The sequence below is a fragment of the Podarcis liolepis genome (assembly GCF_965112155.1).
Source record: "Podarcis liolepis genome assembly, chromosome: 8".
Taxonomy (NCBI): Eukaryota; Metazoa; Chordata; class Lepidosauria; order Squamata; family Lacertidae; genus Podarcis; species Podarcis liolepis.
Genome location: NC_139560.1, coordinates 78,536,717 through 78,556,182, shown reverse-complemented (window position 1 = coordinate 78,556,182; position 19,466 = coordinate 78,536,717). Strand labels below are relative to the sequence as shown.

The 19,466-nt window shown below is 40.7% G+C and overlaps 2 protein-coding genes across 8 annotated transcripts in view; both read right to left on the bottom strand.

Moving 5' to 3' along the window:
- ABITRAM (actin binding transcription modulator) overlaps positions 1-19,466 on the bottom strand; it is a 180,525-nt gene that overhangs the window by 7,418 nt on the left and 153,641 nt on the right. The gene's annotated exons all lie outside the window — the stretch shown is intronic.
- On the bottom strand, positions 2,947-19,059 carry SLC39A6 (solute carrier family 39 member 6). Of its 7 annotated transcripts, none has more exons than XM_083519255.1 (10): positions 18,586-19,059; positions 14,790-15,500; positions 12,712-12,892; positions 12,078-12,247; positions 9,610-9,822; positions 9,084-9,180; positions 6,864-7,235; positions 5,308-5,388; positions 4,313-4,503; positions 2,947-3,663 (listed from the first exon to the last, which is right to left on the bottom strand). In XM_083519255.1, the coding sequence occupies exons 2-10, from the start codon at positions 15,489-15,491 to the stop codon at positions 3,511-3,513; spliced, it is 2,160 nt and encodes a 719-aa protein (XP_083375381.1). In that variant the 5' UTR covers positions 15,492-15,500; positions 18,586-19,059; the 3' UTR covers positions 2,947-3,510. The 7 variants fall into 7 exon arrangements, with proteins under 7 accessions (XP_083375381.1, XP_083375385.1, XP_083375383.1 ...); XM_083519259.1 differs by having other exon boundaries at positions 14,895-15,500; positions 18,586-18,738; XM_083519257.1 differs by having other exon boundaries at positions 18,598-18,730.

The window sequence follows — 19,466 nt, the reverse complement described above, 5'->3', positions numbered from 1 at the left end:
AAAAAATCTATCATGGAATTAAGAGCTCAGACTAATTACTTAACATTCAGCCTCAGTAAGTAAAATATTCACCAGCTTCCAATATTAAGAAAGTACATGGGAGAGCCCTTTCCTGACAAAGCAGGGTGGTGATGCCAGAAGCATTCAGCATGGCATTCTTATTAACTTATGACTTACCTCATTGGGGTGAATCTACATGAAGCATTTGTTCCTGAAAGTATGACAAATTGGAGTTGATGATGCCTCTTGTGTGAAGCTTATTTCTCTTCTGAATCAGTGCTGTCTAATTTCCAGTTCTGAGGATAGGCTTCTAGACGTGACAAAATGTGACTTTAAGCAATAAAATATGTAGGCATGCATACAGAAAATGCTCGTGTATTTTAGTGGTATGCACACTGAGTGTGTGAATTATAATCACACAACACTAGGCAGTTATGTATTTTCTTTTCTAAAAACCTTGCAAAGATGTAGTATCTCAGCAGAGCTCTTCTGCAAGAAACTCTGAAACCCATCTTTTCTCAAACAGGCAACATGTTACTACCCAAGTTCAATGACTTCCCCCTCCCCAATAAAATTATTTCTACTTTGACATTTGGCTTTAAAAGGCATTTCCCTGGAATTCTGTCCTAAAATCTCCATGCGTACGACATAGTTGAGCTACATTCTTGTGTAATCAACTGTTTCGCAAGGTTCTCAAAGTTCTGTGTCCCCTTTTTGCTTTAGGAAATTAAATTAAAATATCCTCTTAGGTTTCTCTCCCTGCCCAGCAGCTGGTCTGAAAGGTTGTGTAACTTTGATAGCAGAACTCAGGATGTTACCAGACAAAATGAACATCCCATCAGACTTTAAAAAAGAAAAAGAAGCAGGAAGGAGATTCTTATGTAAAAGGAGTCTGGCAGTTAGGAAAAATTCCCTTCCTCAAATCCATCATCATACCCCTTCTTTATGATGTTCCCAATGTTGGATGTGCTGTTATTCAGATAGGAAGTACTGTGCAACTTTTCTTTTTACTCTTCTTTCCACCACACGAGAAGAGTTAGTACCCAAAAACTTGACTGAAGCAAGCAGCACTACATGTACAAATTGCTAGCCAGTATGGTAGAGGTGGAACTAAATAGCAGCTGTTAGTTGAATGAAGGCAGGCTACTAGTTCTATAGATATACACCAATTTCATTATTTTGAAAACTATTTGACAAAACATGAATCATAGTGGGGTGGGAGTGCTCACCTGTTTAAACACATAGGAGCCCTAGCCAGGAAAGAGATTATAGCCCAAGACATAGGAAACACTACCCTTTTCTAGCCCAAAACTAACATTTACCTTATAAAAACTATTGCAAAAGCTATTATTGTGCTTATTTCTTCAAATAAATGTTTCGATCCGTTTAATTTTAGATGGTATCCAGTTCAGTAGAAAGGATTGTACTGGACTTGAACAAAGAAATCCTGTATCTAAATTCACAAATATCATCTCAAAAATATTTTTATCAGCCTTACATGCACACATAAAATCAAAGTGTTTTGTGCAGCAAAGGCTTTTTTGAGATGGATAATGGACTGTGAACTAATTTTTTCAAGAGAAAGTGCTAAAATATTGATATTTGAGACTAATGCTCAATAGCTGTAACTTTTTTTACGAGACTGAAGACCATAACAGCATCTATATTGAATATGCCCTTGGCACCTTCCCTGCTTTATCAGTCTAATTGCTCTGCATGTAGAGAAAGCCTGAAAGTAACAATGCTCTGCAGAAGTAACAGGTCTGTTCTATAATACCAATGAAATCTACATCTTCTGAAACTGCTGCTCCGGGTCTGAAACCAATGCCGGGAAACTGGTGAGAAGCAGTTTTCGCCTTATCTTTAGATGAAACATGTTCAAAGGAGCCATTTAACAATGGAATAGGCTGCCTCAGGAGGTGATGAGCTCTGTTTTGCCAGGTGTTTAAGCACAGGTTGAACATGCCAGGGATACCTCAACTGCATCCTGCACTGAGCAAAGAGTTGGAAAAGATCATCAAGTCCTACTCTAGAATTCTCTAAAAACTGAGACGATCAGCAAAAAAGTAGATTTAAATTAATTTAATCATAGAGTTGGAAGGAACCACAAGGGTAATTTAGTCCAACCCCCTTCAGTGCAGCAATCTTTTGCCCAATGTGAGGCTCGAACTCAATCATGAGTCTCATGCTCTACTGACTGAGCTATCAACCTAAGTTGATATGATCTATCAACCCAGATCATATGGAACTTTATGAGCAAGGTTGGGCCAGCAACAAAATACATTTTAAGGAGCTTCTCGCCTGAAGCGCACATAAAGGTAAGCTATCCTGGTAAAATATATAGCAAAAGCTAGTATTATAGAATTAGGAGAACTGCTACTCTATCCAAACTATGACATGCGTCTTAGCAGCTGATTTAGGCCTGTGACACTCCTGTTGCACACATGCTTTTCATACCACCAAGCTCTTAAGAATCCAGTTCTCTAGGAAGTGAAAGATGTTCTTTCCAACACTAGTTTCTATTTTAAGCATACATATGGTGTGAAAAAACAATTCCGATTCAACTATTCACTCTGGCCCATGCACTACTAAACTTAGAACTGTTAAGTGTGCACGCAATACAGTTTACAGCAGAATTCTACAGTCTCCCCGTACTTGTGCTCTTTTGTCTGTGCAGTTCATTCCTTATAACCTTCCCAATATTGTGAGGCACCTCTGGTAATTGTTTTGTCCCCCACTGGTTTTAGATTTGTCAACACTTTCACTTAAATACACAGCATAGCTCTTTTTGAAAATATTGTCACATTCCAATTTTTAAAACTACATGCATTTGTTTGACGTAGAACCTTGACTCGATGTAGATTTGAGGCATTGAAGTGGGACATTTCACAACTTTTTACTGTAGTGTTAATAATTTTGTGAACATAAACACAAGTGAGCATATAATTTTAATGGTAAGCCAAATATTTAATCTCTTCTTTAGAAAACTTGTTTACAGTAGCATAATTGGTCATGAATGCTCTGAGTGCTTGTTCCCCCTGCAATAGCAGGAATGAAAATGACAGCTTTTGGTTTTTCTCTATCATATTACATCAAAAACAATACAACTTCATTTTGGGATCACTTTGTTAACATATACAAGACTAAGACAAAACCTCACATTGCATGCTATTAAGTATCCTTACAATATTAAATAACTTTTCAAAATAGTAAAGAAACACTTCCCTTACAGTTTTAGCTTTGGCTATGTTAGGCAAAGTGTGCTATTTAATATGCCAGTTTCCCCATAGTGCTACATACTATATTGGTAAAGGTACCTTTTTTAAAAAACCTTTTTTACATACTATATTCTTGCCATGTATGCAAGCAGTTAACACTACTAAAAAAGGCCTAATCAGGAGGCAATTAAGAGGTAAAAAGTGCCCACAGTTAGTTTTCAGTACCATGTCAGTATCAGGAATGTAAAAAGAAAGAAAGAAAGAAAGAAAGAAAGAAAGAAAGAAAGAAAGATTACAAGTTTATGCTGAACACAATTTTATGTTCAAACACAGAGATAAGTAGCATAATACCAAAACCTAACAAAATCCCAGCATTCTGTAACAGAAAATACCCCCAGCGACTACATCCATGATCACTAGCGTCATTGTGGAGCATTTCAGGCACCTGAATTTAAAAAAGAGAGAGAGACATAAACAAAATTAATCTGAATACTATAGAAAGAACAAGTTGATGCTGAGGCATTAAGTTGTTCAAGTTGATAATAATTCCCCCTTCTGTGAAGACGAGAGCAGCTATAAAATACTGCAGTATATCCCCAATTTCTAACCTAAGTGCCCTTGTGCAGGGTTCCAGCCAGACAACCATGCTATCTTATGAAGCTCAAACAAGCCATTTTACCCCAATCCACCCTATCCTTCAACATGCCATGGCTCCTGGTGTCCATTGAGCATGCAGAGTCCTCACCAGGCTGTTTGAATGGGGGAGCTGCTGTATTTCTGCAAAGCGTGAGGTTCCTTGTTTCTCAGTGGACCTGTTTTAAGCTTGCTATTAGGGACAATGAGAGAAGACTGCTATGTCAGCTATAGAAGCAAGCAGACTATGTTCCTTCATGTCGTACTTGTAGCTCTCCTTGGCTGAATTTAAGTAACCACTGCTAGGATGCTGAACTAAATGTACCCTTTGCCTGATGAGGAAAGGCTCTTATGTACAGCAATTCAGACGCTGGCATCATCTTTGATTAAAGTTCTGTTGCTGCAACTATTTCGTACCAGAGTGCTATCAATATCCAATGATACTTATATACAGTACTTACCATATCAACAAGGGCCACATACATAAACAGCCCAGCCGTAAGTGCAAAGATCCACATAGATACATTGTCTGCATAGTGGCCAATGAGTATCCCAGTAGCCATTCCAAGATAGGCCAGCATAGCTGAAAGCGCATTATAAAGAACAGCTTGTTTGACAGTCATGCCAGCTTTGAGAAGTACAGCAAAATCTCCTGCCAAGAGACACAAAACATTTTTGGTCATTTGTCAGCATACTAAAAGTCCACCATACTGCTTCATTTCCCCTGATTCCCAAGAAATATTTTTATGCCTTAAAATGTCATTTGCTTTTGTTTTTGTTTTTTAATGTGGTCAAAACTTTTGGAGGACAGGAGCGCCAAGCAATCTTAGCAGCCGCAATGAATATCCTGCATATGTATACACACTTGAAATGTATTTGTTTTTTTCCACCACTCTACTGGAAATGGACTGGGACATGCTCATAAAGTTTACATTAAACTGAAATAGTACTATTCAAGAGTCCTCACAATGGCTCTTTATAGTTAGAATTTACTGTTTTTTCAATCAGTGGAAAACTCGTATCATTTCACTATGCTTCAATACAACTTAATGTAATTGGTTAAACAACATCAAGAAAAGCTGAGCTAATTTGCATTAAATTGACAATATATTGTCAAAAACCTCCCATTCAGCAATGCATATTGCCATATTAAGTGCACTGCCAATGGTGTGTAAAGTAAGTATTTGCATCATTCAAACCATTTTGTTTCCTTTGTTGGTCTGGAAGCAAGATAGAATTCATTTGCTTGAAACGAAGCAATATTAGATAGCCACGTTTTAGTTGATTGTCGTGCTTTTTAAAAAGAGCACTTTCCTTTGAGCAGTACAGGAGCCCAAGAGGATGGGATATCACTGTTATTCACACATACTATGAAATACCTCACTTTAACTGTGACAGTGATCAATCAATCATAGAAACAATACCCTACCAGTAACCAAAATTGGTTCCCTCTTACCCAGTTCATGTGGTAACTCATGACAAAAGACTGCAACCGAAGTGCTTAAGCCACTAGATAAACCTTCAGTAAAAGCAGCCCCTAGGAGAAGACAAAGAAAATTAAAGAGAAGCAATCTCGCTTGAAGAATGCAGTTACATCCACATATAAATATATGATGACCTAATTTGTGCTACTGCTAAGCCAAGCCATGACTTAGCTCTGGGTAGCATAGCAACAGCAGAACTGGGAGAGGAGTAAATCAGCGGTGATTTTTCCTCCCATGCTCCCTCTAAGCATCTATATCTCACCCTTTGGACTTGCCTCAGGCCATGTCCCCTTGAGTGCTTTTGCCTGGCTGGAATGCATCCTTAAACTGTGATAAGGCTGCTTGCTTGCCTGGATGTAGATGTGTATGTGTAAGTCTGTACCTTTCATGTAGCAGGAATGTAGCCCACTGCACAAAGCTGTGTTAGAAACTGAGATATGAAAGCTAGGAGCTAAATGGCACCTTAAACCTAGGTTATGGGTGCAACAACGGAATGTCTAGGCACACTTTTTTATAACAAGAATACAATGCTGAAAATGAATGAACTGCAGCTAAAATCCTATATTCATTTTTCACATGGTCTAGTTACTTCCCCTGCCCACCCCCCTAATATTCTTAAGAGGGTCTCTTTTTCAGTCTTCAGAGAGTTGTTGGAAGTGGGAAGGCAAAAAAGGTCCTCCTTTCCTTCCACTGTGCAGTTTTAATCTGAAATCTTAGGAAATTCCCTGTCGCGAAAAGCGCCTAGAACAATGGGAGTTTCGAACACCGGTACTAAGTTAAGAGTAGCATCTGTTGCTCTACTCACTTTTGCCCTTGGCTCCATCCACTGTTGGCATGCAGCCTTCAAACCGAAAAAGTTTTCAACTATGGCTGTTATAGAATCTATCATCAGAAAATGGTATGTACTTTTAACCTCGTTCGATTAAAGAAGTTCACTATAAACCTTAACACACTTTGGATCTGCAATATATCCACCACTGGGTAGGGAATGTACTGTGAGCTTCACACATGACAGGATTTTGAGGAGACTAGTCAAGACAACCATAGATGAGAAGAGCCTTCTAAGCCATGTGGTCCAACCCCCTAGCGTCCAATGTCACTGCCTAAGACAGGCTCAACCTCAGCCCTCCAGATGTTTTGGGACTACAACTCCCATGATCCCTAGCCAGCAGGACCAGTGGTCAGGTATGGTGGGAATTGTAGTCTCAAAACATCTGGAGGGCCGAGGTTGAGGAAGCCTGGCCTAAGACCTCTAGTACTGGAGAGTTCACAACACCTCTAGGTAACTGATCCCCATTATCAAACTGCTCTTTCTGTTAAGAAGTTTCTCCTAATGTCCCACCATTATTTACCCTCCTTTTAAACCCATTAAAAGAAGCCCTGCCTTCTGCAACAGCAGACTACAAGGCTTCTGCCTTTCTGCTTTTATACCAATACCAGAAATGAAGAGGTAACAGCACAGAAAAGAGTTGGATCGGCCACCAGTATGTATGGGACTAATCAAGAAAAAACATCAAGATACACTAACCAATTGCGAGGCCATCACTGAAGTTATGTAGTCCATCACCCATAATTACCATCCAGGCTAGAGTAGCTATACCAGCATCTTTCAGTTCTTCACGTGAGTAGCGCTGGCTATGGCTATGTGGATGATGGTTCTGATGATGATGGTGATGCAAAATATGATGGTAATCATGGTGATGATGACTGAGATGATCCGACTGTCCTAGGGTGTCATGTAAATGTGAATGGCATTTATTTCTACACCCCCTAGATGCATATTCATGGTCAGCAGGCTCATGGTGAGCTATCATAACTTCTTCTTCTTCTTGTACTACTGGCTTCTGGGAGATGAAGTTCGAAGGCTCTTGTGAATGTGCCCCCAAGTAAGCTTCTGGCCCTTTGTGAAACACAGGAAAAGCAGATTACATTCTCAAAACAAAAAGACCCCACAGAACATTCAGAACACTTTTGCCTACTGCAACATTTTCGGTACTTGAATATCTTACTCATAAAATATTTTATGTCAGAGATGGGAAATCTGTCACCTGTCTTCTCTCTCCTGGTCTTTTGTCACGTAGGTTGGGACTGATAAGAGATGAGAATCCATAAATATCTGGAGTGCCACATATTACCCATTCTAGTTTTAGATATTTCTATTACCATGGGTCTCGGGAGAGATGTGTAATGCACTTGGTGAAACATTAATTTCAGATCCATTTTTATAAACATCTTCTGCCAGCCACATTTTCTTGTTGCAATACTTCCCGTATATAGGCTTGTATTAAGAAATTCAAATAATAATAATAATAATAATAATAATAATAATTTATTATTTATACCCCGCCCAACTGGCTGGGTCTCCCCAGGCACTCTGGGCAGCTTCCAACAAAACACTAAAATACAAGAAATGTGCAGCCCTAATGTACAACCTGTCACCTTGCCTTTTCTACAGATCTGAAGGCTGGAAGGTGTGCTGCTTATGACCGCAGAAATAGATTTCAGTTACTATAGGATGAATCCATAAATGAGCCAGGGGAGAAATTTCTCCATACAACCCTGAGCCAAGACACTTTCCATCTTCAAATTACCTTCCCTATTTGGAGCCCAATGAAGTATTTTACTCTACTGGAGTGGACGTGCTGAACAAGATAATAGTGCGGGCTTACGCTCGGCTAGCCCCATTTTACATTGACAACAGAATTCATAACATAATTAGACAAGTGAAAATAAGTTCTTGGTCTTATACAAATACTAGGAAAATTATCACTATGAAAAACGCATTTAAACTTGAAACCATTGCTTACCCATTTGCTTCCGCCCCCACCCCATTCCGGGCTCCTATTTAAAAAGTCAACTGATGCAATACTCAGTGTCGCACTATTAACCACACAGAAAAGTGGTTCCTAAATTTCCAAATTGCACAAAAATAGAACGTATAATTAAGAAATAAATGGTAAATTATGTTGGTAAGGCAGTATGAAAGTGCTCTCTTGCAGAAAACCAAGCATAACAGCATTTGAAAACTGGGCTGTTAGAAACAGCTTTAATAGATAACTTAAATAAGCAATTCCACAAGCTGTTCAAACCTTAAGCAGCAGCTACATGTCAGAAGTGAATTGTTATTCTTTCCTGCTTTGAAAAGCAGATAAAGTGAAGTATTATGATTCTAGGCAATGGGATAATGGATTAGTACAAGATACAGTATAAACATCATCTTGTATCGATGAGAAATTGCTCTTGGATAATAAGATCTCTTCCATACAGTGAACCCTACTAGAAAGGCACATTCTAAGAATGCATAGTCATACTGCTCATATAAGCTATAGGTTAGTGTCAACTTTTGTAGCCATTTCCAGAGCATCTTAGTTTATATGAATATACTGAAGTACAGTGGTACCTCAGGTGAAGAACTTAATTCGTTCCGGAGGTCCGTTCTTAACCTGAGGTACCACTTTAGCTAATGGGGCCTCCTGCTGCTGCCGTGCGATTTCTGTTCTCATCCTGAAGCAAAGTTCTTAACCTGAGGTACTATTTCTGGGTTAGCGGAGTCTGTAACCTGAGGTACCATTGTATCAAAAGTAGCAAAAAAGGGTGGTTCATCAGACCAGAAACAATAATCACCTTTTAGCTATATGTGTAGAAAAATGCACAATACACTTAGATACCAATTTGGCTGCATGGAAACACAAAGAAGAACCCATAACATTTTGAATGACAGTGCTGTACAACATTTATTAAAACTTACTATCATCTGTGTCTATTTTTTCTTCATTTGTTGAAAGCTGAGAGTCATATTTAGATAGTTGCTTCTTGATTTCTGCTTCATCATCTTCATTTTTTTTCTGAAGAAATACACTAAGTTATTAACATTTTAGGTACACATCTTGAACGCTATATATCTTGTAGACTATTATTAATAAAAACATGAAATGGAATAAGAAAATCAGAAGTTGAAATACAGGAAAGAAACTGCACATAAGTGATAAAATTCACAACAAGCAACCCAAGTCATTTTGCTCACTATTAAAAGTTTCAAGTCTAAATGAAACATTTCAACCAATTCTGATTCACTACTTATCCCATCAACTTTTAAACCCTTTCAACACAATTTTATTTTTTAAAACTCTCCCTCCACAGTGCTGCAATTCATCTAAGTGCTTCCTGCTCCCTCACCAAGGACCGCTTATACTGTTCAAGCTTTGTGTAAACCATCCCTTAAGATTTGGACACAGAAAAACTTAAATTCACTTTTCAATACATGATTTCTCTACCTTTTTCTTCTTGTCTTTAAACTGTTTAATTAGTGTGATCAGGTGCTCAACAAGAAACATAAAATATAATCCACCAAGGGCTGTGAGGCCCTTCCACGTAGAATCCAAGTTTGCACTGTCTTCTGCACTTTGAAAAACAAGATGCTTAAAAGTGGGGTCTTTATTGTGTTCCAGTAACGGTTTCTCATGATGATGATGATGACTTCCATGAGACTAAAAGTTGGGGGGAAAGAAGGGGGAAAAATTACTTCAGACACCTTTCCATACACAACAACAAGACGTGGGGAGTGGAAGAGTCTGCCAGCATCAGTTTATTTCAAAGTCTGGGAGGAGTATCTGCGGCAGCGTTCGAAACTCCCATTGTTCTAGGGAATTTGTGACAGGGAATTTCATTAGTGCTAGCAGTTTCTGACCCTAAAAATTCAGGTTAAAACTGCACAGTGGAAGGAAAAGAGGACCTTTTTCTACCTCCCCACTTTCAGCCATTCTCTGGAGACTGGAGAAGAGACCCTCTTAAGAATATATGGGGGTGGGCAGGGGAAGCATGGCTTTGTTTTTTGCAGTCTTCAGATGAGAACTAGACCATTTGAAAAATGAAAGTAAGATTTTAGCTGCAGGTTCATTCATTTTCAGCTTTGTATTCTTGTTATAAAAAAGTGCGCCTAGACATTCCATTGTTGAGCCCATAACCTTGGTTTACGGTGCCATTTAGCTCCTAGCTTTCATATCTCAGTTTCAACAGTTGAATCTATGTCTGATTTGATGAAAAGTGACACTGATTAAAGCCTGGGTTACACATGTGGAAGGCTTGGATCTCAAAGGGGGTAGAGTGGACTGTACCACTTCAGACTAAAAGAAGAGCACCAGTTTCAAATGCTTCCTCCTGTAAAAACAGCTCCCTGCAAATAATAATTGCACATCAGAGGTTCTAGGCTCGTTCATTAGTTTTATTTGCATGGAATGTTCACATAGAGGAGCATTAGAAAATAAAAAAGCTTACCTTAGTCTGAAGTGGTATGAGGAAGGTTCACAGCTCAGTGACAGAACATGTGCTCTGAATGCAGGTCGCAGCAGCAATCCCTGGCATCTCCAGGTACAGCTGAGAGAGAAGCCTTGTCTGAAACCCCAGAGGGCCACTGCAAGGCAGTGTAAACAGTACCGAGCTAGCTGAACTAAGTCTGACTCAGTATAAGGAAGCTTCCTGTTTCCCATATCATAACATCTCATGGTATTATGGCCGTGTTTGCATGCAACACTAAGCCAGCTCGTGGCTTAGTGCAAACATGCAGACTCCCAAGAAGCTTGTTGTTTAGCTTCTTAACAACAATCCCAGGTTAAGACAAAACTTGGCTTAGCTGCTGTGCTGCACTGAGCATTCTATCTGTATAACACCATAGCACTGTGCTACCAGTGTCTCTTCTTATGTTAGCAATGCCAGATCTTCAGATTGCAGTGATGGCCTTGGGTTCTATAGATTTTATACTCAGTTGAAACAAGGAGGAATTTCAGCTACAGTAGCACAGCTATGGCACAAAAGGATTTGTTTTGGCAGAATTATAGTTGGCTCTTATAAACTGCTACAGTAGCAAGCAAACATTTACAGCTGGGCACAAACTGGATTACCAAATCCTACCTGTGGTATCCCCAAAAGCATCCTAGTTCAGGATACTGAACTAGATTTGCCTTCAGTCTGATTCAGCATGGCACTTATTAATTACTCTAATTAACCTAATAGCATATGTAGTTAATAGCAGAGCTAGAGCAGAGGCAGCATTAGGCAGTGTTGAACAGTATTGGGACAATGGGCAAGTTTCCCCTTCTCCTCACCTGCCATGACCCCAGTGATTATTTTTTCCCACCCGAAGCTGTTAATTTGCATTGGTAGGGAATGATGGCTTTTCACCAGAACCACGGTAGGGTGGCTGTGTTTAAACTCCTTCTTTCTACTTTTCAGGTCCCCCAGTGCTGCTCCCTTTCAATCCCTATTTATTTACATTTTAGAAAATGCATACATTGCATGCATTCATGAAATTAATGTAATGTTTAGTTTGGCCCTAAGACTGTAAGGAAAAATACACCACAGAGTAGTTTGATGTGGAAACTGAGTTGTTAAATTAAAAACTTTATTATACTGAGGTGTGCCACAAGTAGGATTATTATGGTGCAATTATAGACATTTCCTGATCATATTTACAGTACAATGGTACCTCCGGTTACGAACTTAATTCATTCCGGAGGTGCATTCTTAAGCTAAAACCGTTCTTATCCTGAGGCTTTTGCCAATGAGGTTTTTCACTGCATGCGCGCGCGCCTCTGGTGCACAATTTCCATTCACATCCTGGGGCAAAGTTCACAACCAGGAGCAGCTACTTCCAGGTTAGTGGAGCTCGTAACCAGAGGTACCACTGTAGTACTATGTCCTAAAGTGACTCATGCCTAGTAAATACAATGAAAAAGAAGATACTTACATGTGGAAGAAGATGTAAAAGAGCGTCTCCACTTAGGGTACCAACTGCTAATGCTACAAGGAAACTTAGAAGGAACTTGAAAAATACACGATTCATAAGAGGGACCAGTATAACACCCAGTAATGAAAGGAAACTGATGATAGAAATGGATATAAATCCACCGATCCAAGCTGAAAAGAAGAAGAAAAAACAGCTTGCTTTCTTGAGTAACCAATTTCTTCCACCTTATGTCAGGGAGGGAAGTTTTTATTTTGTAAAGCACTCAGTGGGAGGAATAATTTCTATGTAACACAAAAGATTGCATGCTGCATTGTGAACACTAGTTCACCTAAATAAAAACAGGTATTGTGTTCCCTGTTCAGGGAAGTTTTTAACGTGTGATATTTTACTGTATTTTTGGTTTTTATGGAAGCCGCCCAGAGTGGCTGGGGAGGCCCAGCCAGATGGGCGGGGTATAAATAATAAATTATTATTATTATTATTGCTTGAGGTTTTCTTGCCCTTCAAAACAAAACCACAAAGACTTTAAGATAGCAGAATCACCCAAAACAAATTAGTGTTCAATATTTTGCTTTAAGTACAGCATCAAAGAAGAGATTAAATAGGAAATGTTTGACTTCACCAACAAACGTACCTACTTGCAATGAATAAGTTTTTGGAGGAGTTTCTGTCTTTTCACTTGTTGCATGAATTACACAATATCTGCCATCTATCTGGTTAACGATAGCAGGGCAAATATAACTAAATTCTATGGCTGTCAATGGAACTCTTGTACTTATTCCATGAGAAAGCATCAGTTTTGAAGCATTGAAGCACTATAAAAGAGACAAACGCATTTCAGGAAAATGCATACATAAACGTTGGGAACTTAACTGGAAAGATTCAAGTGCTATACCAAAAAAAGCAAAAAACCACAAACAGGCAAAATGGAACAAAATTTGTCATATATATAGGGTAGTAACAAATGTATTTATAAGCAAAAATTCAAAAGAAATGTGCAACTAATTCTTTGATTTGATTTCCCCATGCCACCACTTAAAAACCCAAAACACACAGCTATCTGCTTTTGAAACAGGTGGGGTTTCTTAAATAATGCACAATATGGCACAGACGCATGCCACCCCATCAACCTAAGGAGATGTAAGTTTGACATTTCTATACCAAAAGAACTGGGAACAAAGGAACAAGTTAGGTAGAAATTATTTTGATAGGCCAGCTACAGAGAGGCCAAAGGGTTTCATAACATAGGTTTATTTAATAGCATTCCAATTAAGAACTTATCCAGACTACTTGCTTAATGAAGGGAATTTTTATAAGCAGTGGACAGTCATTCAAAAATATTTTTAATGATGAAGACGAAAATTAAAATCATTGGAACTCTAAAAATATGGCTTGAAATTTAATGTCAACTAAAGGTAACCACATTGGTTGAAAAAAGGAGCATATAGTTAAACTAAGCTTTTAAATAGCAACCTACCAGATAGTGAATAAAAATTATTTCAATACAACCAGGTGGAGAAGAGTATTGTAGAAGAGAATAAGTTCTTTTCCCCCTTGTGGCAGATATGTCAAAAATTACTTTAAAATGAACTTTGGACTAATAAAATGTTGAGGCCTGGAAAAATGTGTTTAGTTATTTGCAAGGCTACAATCAAATTCACTACTTTTCCATCCTGTCTGAACGATTAGAAAGCTTGCCTACTCCTTCTTTCAAAAAACAGATGCCACAAAAGTAGATATGACCTCGCCCACTGGAATATGGTATTAGCATACTGGCAGCACACCCATGAGACCCCTGATTGCTGGTACGCTAACAGAAATGCACTTATGGCAAATACATTTAAATAACAGAATGCATGTTTAGAAATGTATTCTACTTTATTGCGAGCCACTATACTGTAGCATCTCTCAATAAAGTAGCCACTATACTGTAGCATAGGAACGCGGGTGGCACTGTGGGTTAAACCACAGAGCCTAGGACTTGCCGATCAGAAGGTCAGTGGTTCGAATCCCCGTGACAGGGTGAGCTCCCGTTGCTCGGTCCCTGCTCCTGCCAACCTAGCAGTTCAAAAGCACGTCAAAGTGCAAGTAGATAAATAGGTACCACTCCAGCAGGAAGGTAAACAGCATTTCTGTGCGCTGCTCTGGTTCGCCAGAAGCCACTTAGTTATGCTGGCCACATGACCCAGAAGCTGTACGCCGGCTCCCTCGGCCAATAAAGTGAGATGAGCACCACAACCCCAGAGTCGGCCACAACTGGACCTAATGGTCAGGGGTCCCTTTACATTTATACTGTAGCATAGCATAGCAAAATGCTAGGAACAAATAGACTCATCAACCGCAAAGCTGGGGCATGTCAATGTCTCTTAACCTAAGCTACCTTACAAGGTTGCTTTAAGGTTAAAAACAGGAGGGGAAGAACATTTTCTGCTGTTCTGAAGGGGGAGATAAATCTGTAGATAATAAAAAGTGTTAACTTAGAAGTGCCCTGTCCCCAAGGTTTTCAGCAGCCCCAACCCAAATGCCCCTGGCAAGGTTCAAGTCAAATCTTAGACTTGAACAGTTTCATAACTCTTGACCCTTATACAGCAATTTCTATGAAGTGGAAAAGCAATGTAGAAAATATGCAGCAGGGGTGCTCATAAAGAATAAGAAATACAACGCTACCAAACATCACAACTTTCCTTTCAATAAAAAACAATCTCCAAGTACCTCTTGTGTAATTTTTCTTATTTTCGAATACATGTAACTTCCTCTTTCTGATTCCCTCACGAAAACAAGCGATTCATTTGTTTTTCCATTTACAAGTGAACTCACATTGCTGCTTTCTAGAACAATGTTAGGATTGGGGCTGGCAAGGCCTATACGTGTAGACTTCAATTCTGCAGTTTCTGAATGCTGTATCAAAGGATCGCCTTCTGTGGTCGTGGTGTAGGTGGATGCAGCTATAGCAACCGTTGTACTCTTGCTATTCACAGAGCCCTCCTGGTGTTCTGTATTCTGTTTGCTAGACAAATCCTTTGCCCAGTTATTCAAATGATTTTTGCTTCCACCGACAGGTTCGTCACTAGGGCAACCTATTTTCTCAGAATTTGTACTGAGCGTAACATGATTATGGTGGTGACGGTGGTGCTCATGATCTTGGGAAATTCTTTTCACCTTCTCAATGCCCATACTCCGTAGAAGTTTTCTAAATCCTTCTATAGTCAATGTATTGTTTTCCCCATAACGAGAGAAGAGTTCCTGAAGGTGATGTCTCTGCATAAGCGTGGCCAAATCAACATTGATACCAGCTGCCTTCTCAGGTATAAGGTTCTCTGTAGTTTGTGAAATAGTGGTTGATTCCAAGCCATGGTGGCGAGCTTCAGAAAACAAGTATATGAAAAGAAAAGTCACATAAAGCTTATTCGCCATAGCAGAGTCCTGTAAGGAAAATGACAAAAGAAAGCAGTTAAGTAAACCATTCATGTATCACATACTGCAATTTACTCCAGAGCAATTAAAACAAATATTTCAGAGACATTCTGCTAATTTAAAACAATTTTTCTTTCTTAGTGTTAACATTACTTGATATAACATTACTTAATAATATAATATGCAATATTATATGTTTTATTCTATTCTAATAATATAATACAATAATATTTCTTGATTAGAAGCGGAACCTGCAACATGTATCGTGAAGTGTTTAGAATTCCTGACAGGCTACCATGCCCTGTTCCAGGATACTCCGTTCAACTTCCCATTTCCTACGTTTCTGTTTCTCCTATCCCTAAATTGCCACCAGCATTCCACATCCACTGAACATACTCAATTTGCTCACTGTGTTGCTTTTGAAGTCCACCCCCACTTCACTGCATTTCCCCCCAGGAAGCACTCAAAATTATATATACCAGGGATGTCCAACTTCCAAGAGACTACTCCACTCACAGGGTTCAGGTAAAAGCTGCTGAGCTTTTTTTAGGGAGGAACATCCCTTTTTTTGGGGGGGGGGGTCAGGTCTAAAAAATGAACACAGGGACTCACCAATAAATCACTAAGGAGACAGTCCATCTTCCGTTCTAGCAATCTAGAGGACGGGGGGCGGGCGCGAGGGCAAGGCCGGATGGAGGAGCCAGCGATCTACCGCGATCTACCAAAACCTCCCAGGGATCAACCAGTCGATCCTGATTGACCTGTTGGACATCCCTGATATATACTTGCCACCATTAATCTTCAATGCTGTCTAAACAAGTAGGCCTATAAAAGATTTAGGCTCAAGTGGACATCTCCCAGGGAGGAAATTTTAAAGTCATTGGTTCTATGACGCAAGAGGCCTTGTTCAACAACCTCAGAAGTTTAACCTTGTGAGATGAAGCAGAACTTATTGTAGTTGTTGGGAATCTCTGGCCCTCCAAATGTTCAGACTCCAATTCCCATCAGCCTCAGCCAGCATGGTCAGGGATTATGAGAATTATTAACCAACAACCTGGTTCCCTAGCCCCACATTAACAGCAAGGAGGAAGGTCATACTGAAGAAGGCGCAGCCAAAAGGGCCCAAGCTATTAAGAGCTTTACAGGTAAGAATTACCACCAGTAATAACATAGTATGTTGCATTAGGAGGGGAAATGTCATTAATTTAAGTTGTGTCTAGACACGTAGAGAAACACTGTTTTGGTTTAGTAGATGTGAAGGAGAAACTATATGGAAAACATGCAAATATTCCTCTTCAAAATCCTGTGTGGCAATATCTTCAGGGAGAATCAAAAAGTCACAAAATAGTGAGCGCCGCTTCCAAGTCATTGAGAATGTTTCATCAGGCTGGATGTTACATAATACAGAGGGCAGGGGCAAGGTGGTGTTGGCCCAGTACTGAAGCCAAGGTCTGCATCTAGACTTGATTCAAGACAGACATTGCAGAACTAAAGATGTTGCTGAACTACACCTTCCATCAGTCCCAGCTTGCATGTCCAGTGACCAGCCCTGGATGAGACAGCCAAAGGTTTTCCATCCCTGCCTTATGGCTTCACATAAAAGTTGGGTATTTTTTGTGTGTCCCTCTCTTCCACTCTTCCCCTTATTCCTTGTTGATAAAGATTAACATGTAACGAAAACCCATTCAAAAATAAAAATCAGACAACAGCTTGTGATTTGTGGGTGAACATTTCTCTCTCTTTGAATTCATCCTTGTTTTTATATTTTTTTAACAGCTTAATAAACATAGTGGATAAAAATACACAGAACAGAATCTTGGGACTCTGCATTATTTGAGCAATATACAATATAACAAACTTCTGATCAATGGTATGATACATTTAAGGAGCTATTTTTTTAAGAAATCATGTATTTGCAAGCAACTTTGCATTCTGTACAGTAGAGGTTTTGTGTGCTTCATCGACAAAGGTTTTGTGTTAAAGGCCTACACTTTCCTTTACCAATAGGATTTGCTCACTAAGATATGTATCTCCCATTTTGTTTTTTCTCTAAAAGGGGGTTAATAGTAACCAGATCCAAAAATGAGCAATAGAGGGGAGGAGATGGCGGCTTCTTGCAACATGCAACAAAAAGCACACAATGCAGGTAACACAATGGCCTTGCAGCATTCTCACAAGCCTGTGACTCTTTCTGACCAATTCATGCTCATTTATTTTGCGCTCCCACTGAGTTCGGTACGAGATACTGCATTACAGCCGGGAGGATGGCAATCTGCTCAGAGGATCAGCAAGTCCTTGATTACATAGGTAATTCCCCTTAAACACCAGCAATGGGTGTGCCAGCTCTTTTCCACCTGCTGCTTCAACAGCTTGTTATATCTGGATCTCAGGTGAGCAGCAGACATGACAGGTTACCCCTTAGCCGAAGAGCGGTGATAACATTGTGGGTGGGTTGTGGCTACTGTTTTAGGGGAGTGGGGGGTGTCACAGCTTAGGAATTATGGCGCTTCAACCCCCCCAAGGTATGACCACACAGGACTCCAGCAAATAATACGTTTCGACAAGCTTCAGCTTGCTTGACACAGAGGTGAGGGAAGCTGCACCTGCTGGAATTTCCCTCCTACACACCTGTAAAAAAGATAATTGTGCTGCCCTTTGTATTTTGCGTAAGAACTGCTTTGCCCAGTTAAGGCCAACTGGTCCAGCCTGACGCCTCAGTGACGTGGGGGTTGGGGAGGGGGTGTCACAATAAGGACCCGGGCAGCACACAGCCTCCTTTGCCTCCATAGGATCCCGAGGTAGACTGCCTCTGTCAAGAGAGGTTCGTCCACATTTACTCCCACCCGCCATCCTGTGTGGGGAGAGGGCAAGGGGGGGGGGCGCTGATGGAACGCGGTCGACATCAGAGGACGACCGTTACTGACCGCAACCGCCACTCCGAACGAGCGCGAGCCGGACGCTCTTTACGCGCATGCGCCTTCTCTCGAAGAGAGGGGGGGTCGTCTGCCTGAGACCTCCCTCCCGTTTCGTCGCCAAGGAAAACAGAGCGCTGAAGCGGAGGGGCGAGGGGGGCAACGCAAACAGACACACTTACCGGACACCTTACCGCGAAGCCCCTCGCCAGCCCCTCATGAGCCGCCTTCTATTTTCCTCCCTTCCCAAGTGAGGAGCATCCCAGCGAACCGGCCTTTCGAGCAAGAAGAGGAGCGCGAGAGCCCCCCCTTTCCCCACCCCTCACCCCCGAAACAGCGAATTAGGCTGCGGGGTTTCTTGTCACGAGGGCTGCCGAGAGCCAATGAGCACTTGCGCGGCCTGCCTCACGCCTCTTCCCTGCCTCAGCTTCGGCCCGGGCCTTTTTACTTAGGAGCGCGGAGCTAGGGGCGGGAGGGAACGAGACAAAAGCGTCCTCACCGGGGCCCACGTGGTTGAGGATGGCGACGGGCCCTTTGCACATGCGTGACCGAGGGAGCCTGTTTAAATGCGGGGGGGGGGGCATAGCTGTCAACTTTTCCCTTTTCTTGTGCGGAATCCTATTCGGAATAAGGGAATTTCCCTTAAAAAAAGGAAAACGTTGACAGCTATGGATGGGGGGGGGGGAGGCGGGCGTGTTGGTTGTCAGGGCGACCGCCTTCTCTAATGCCTGTTAATGTACAAATTTAATAATTTCTAATAATGATAGTAATAATAGTACAGTGGTACCTCGGGTTAAGAACTTAATTCGTTCTGGAGGTCGGTTCTTAACCTGAAACTGTTCTTAACCTGAGCCACCACTTTAGCTAATGGGGCCTCCTGCTGCCGCTGCGCAATTTCTGTTCTCATCCTGAAGCAAAGTCCTTAACCTGAGGTACTATTTCTGGGTTAGCGGTGTATTTACCTGAAGCGTCTGTAACCTGAGGTACCACTGTAGTTGGCTCTGTTTGGGCCCCTTGTTCAGTTATTCAGTGGAAATTAAAAGTATACAAACGTTAATGAAAA

Bases quoted from the DNA above. Each gene is read 5' to 3' on its own strand.
- SLC39A6 (XM_083519253.1), bottom strand. From the start codon at position 18,341: ATGGCGGGTGGGAGTAAATGTGGACGAACCTCTCTTGACAGAGGCAGT. The intron at 4,504-5,307 runs GTAAGAGGGAAC...GTCTCTTGGCAG, and splicing joins TGAGTTACCACATGAACTGG to GAGATTTTGCTGTACTTCTC. The intron at 3,664-4,312 runs GTAAGTACTGTA...TTTTAAATTCAG, and splicing joins ATGTGGCCCTTGTTGATATG to GTGCCTGAAATGCTCCACAA.